The sequence below is a fragment of the Volvox carteri genome, assembly GCF_000143455.1.
Source record: "Volvox carteri f. nagariensis unplaced genomic scaffold VOLCAscaffold_169, whole genome shotgun sequence".
NCBI lineage: Eukaryota > Viridiplantae > Chlorophyta > Chlorophyceae > Chlamydomonadales > Volvocaceae > Volvox > Volvox carteri.
Window position 1 is genome coordinate 44440 of NW_003307712.1, and position 2620 is coordinate 47059.

Consider the following 2620-nt stretch of genomic DNA (forward strand, 5'->3'; position numbering starts at 1 on the left):
AAGATTTGTTATGACAACAGGCCGCCCTTTTTGATGCACGGGGCAGCGGCGGTAGTGGCTGTCCGGTGCAGAAAGCGCAGTACGAGGGCAACACGAAAACAGAGGGTACACAAGAGCTAACATGAAACACAGTAACAAATTAACAAACCTGCAGTCGGGGTCGGATCCGCCAGCGTAGGTTGCACGGGTCCTGCAGTATCCGCGTCAGGTGCCGCAGCTGCATCGGCAAGATTGCCATCACGAACAGCCGCTTCCACTACGTCTTGGAACTGCCGCACACCTGCCGCACCCGTGCGGTCGTGCAGGAAGGTGGTGCGGAGAACGTTCGCCACCTCTGGATCCGTCGGCGCAAGGGCGGCATGCAAGATTTCGTCCGGCACGCCTGCAGCACAGCCCATCCGTTCGTACTCTTGCAGAGCGTCCTCATCGATAGCCAGCTCCTCCTCGTCGTTGTGCTGTAAGAAACGGACCCAAGCGACGATGACCTGCCCTCGCACCTGTAGACCTGGTGCCTTTCGCACGCGTTCCAGCAGCTCCGCCCGGCTGCGAACCTGGTCGACACACACGACCGTGATAGCGCCGGCCAGGTCGGATGCCCGCGCTGGCAGCTGCCCTCGCAGCAGATTCGGGTCGGGATTGACGACCCCAATGCCGTGAGTCTTTACGGCACGGGGGAAGACATCTGGCGGCCGGTCTGCGAGGTACATGATAAGCAGCTGCTGAATGATACGACCACGACCCAGAAGCTGCCCCTCCAAAAAAGTGGGCGACGGCAGAGGGTCACCCAGATGGTTGACGCGCGGCACATCGCCAGGGTCCAGGCGCGCCAGCGCAGCTTCAGGGACTCGGCGGGCTGTAGTAGAAGAGCAAACATGGGCGAGCAGAGCCGATATGACTAAGGAAGCAGTAGGAACGTAGGCAGCAAAGGTAGGAGAGACAAGTACATGCCGCAGATGAAGGGAGCAAGGAAACGCAGGCAGAAGTCACAGCTCATAGGCACTAGGCAACCGGCTTGCGAGCACGGAGCAAACGACTCACCGCTAAGGGCTTTGTGGCAGATGTTGCATACGAATATGTGCTCTGCAGCACCATCGCCAACCAGCATAGTGCGGTTGGGCAGGTCCGGCTCCAGACGCATGCAATAGGGCACCTCCACACTAGCGGGGTCGTCCGGGCAGGCTCTGGGCAGCACCCGCGGTGGGCGCGGCTGTTGATCCGGTGGAAGCTGCTGGGGCTCGGGCTCGGGCTCGGGCTGCTGCCCAGCCGTCGTCAAATCCGGATCGCCAGTCTCCTGAGCACCAGCATCCACGTCCAGTGCTCCGTCCGCCGCATCATCCACCAGCCTGCCTGCTCCACTAGCACTACCGCCGTCCTCATCCACAGCACCAGCTCGCTCAGCCCGGCTAACACGATACCGAGCAGGTAGGACTGGATCAGGTGGCGGCGGTGCGTCTCCCTGAGCTGTACGCGCCATCCGCCGCCACACCAGAGTACGCCCCCAGCGCTGCACAGCATCCGTACACATGACGTCGGCACGTAAAATGTCAACGTTGGGAATCTCCGTCCAGTGCATCACCGTCGACTGGTCCTCCGAGCACACCTCAGAGCACACAGCACAGACACGGGAGGGCATGCGCCGGCGCAAGGCAGCAGCCATGGTCGATGCACACTGCAGCTGCACGGTGTACGGTACCTGCCTGTCAGGTGGTAACTGACCGCCAGGAAGGTCCTGCACGCGGCCCTCTGGAAGCGCCAAAAGAAACTCGGGCAACTCAATCACGTCACCATGATGAAGGTCTGCGAATCGTAGAAGACGGTGCATGCGAGCCAACAGCGTATCCCTAGGGGCGGCTTGCTGATTCTGCTGCTGCACCTGCCGCGCAGCCGCATGCTGGGCCGTATTCCGCTGCTGCTGGAGCGCCCTCACCTCCGGGTCAGCACGTGCAGCCGCATGCCGCGCAGCGTCCTGCTGCCGCTGCAGCAGCCGTAACTCAGGAAGGGCTGCCGCACGCTGCACAGCTTTCTGACGCCGCCATCTCTCTCGTACTTCTGCAGCAGAAGGGTCTGCATCCTGATGACGCCCCTCCAGCTGTGTATCTGCAGTAGCCGCCGTCTGCTGGCGGCCGTCCTCTGCGGGCCCCGCTGGAACCGTTGGTACGGCTTGCCGCTGCGATGCGGCAGGCTGCTGTTGCTCAGTTACACGAGGCGCACTCAAATCAGCGAGCGGGCGTGTTCTTCCACTACGGAATCCGTCCGCAAGGGACCCAAGCCGAAGCCGTTTCGAAACAGGCACCTGATCCGACATGAACGCGGACCCGACGAAGCGAACACGTATATTAGTTCAGCCGGGAAGAATACGGGCTCGTAAACGGCGAAGAACGCAAAAGAATCGATCAGAAGGAGCAAGAAGCTGGAAAGTATTTCCGCGTAGTGAGGAGGGGAATCACGAGAAGCACAATCGAAGAACGGACCTGTAGGAAACGCGTACGGCATTTGTTTCGGAGCGGAATCGAATGACGCATCGAAGCGCACATCGAAATGCACGCTAAAGCTTTGCAGGCTGAATTGCGCACCGAATTACGCATCCAGACCCGCGGAATCGTGCACTTCGGCTTCGGAT

At 60.9% G+C, this 2620-nt stretch overlaps 1 protein-coding gene across 1 annotated transcript in view; it reads right to left on the reverse strand.

Annotated features, from left to right (window-relative positions):
* The window catches only part of VOLCADRAFT_100841 (uncharacterized protein), a gene marked incomplete at both ends in the record, with an annotated part of 8321 nt that extends 5828 nt beyond the window's left edge, over positions 1 to 2493 (reverse strand). Inside the window, 5 exons of the mRNA XM_002959347.1 lie at positions 149 to 217; positions 290 to 853; positions 1039 to 1600; positions 1694 to 1797; positions 2472 to 2493. Of these exons, the coding sequence (XP_002959393.1) occupies positions 149 to 217; positions 290 to 853; positions 1039 to 1600; positions 1694 to 1797; positions 2472 to 2493 (1321 nt within the window). The remainder of the gene's footprint in view (positions 1 to 148; positions 218 to 289; positions 854 to 1038; positions 1601 to 1693; positions 1798 to 2471) is intronic.
* Positions 2494 to 2620: the final 127 nt, after the last annotated feature.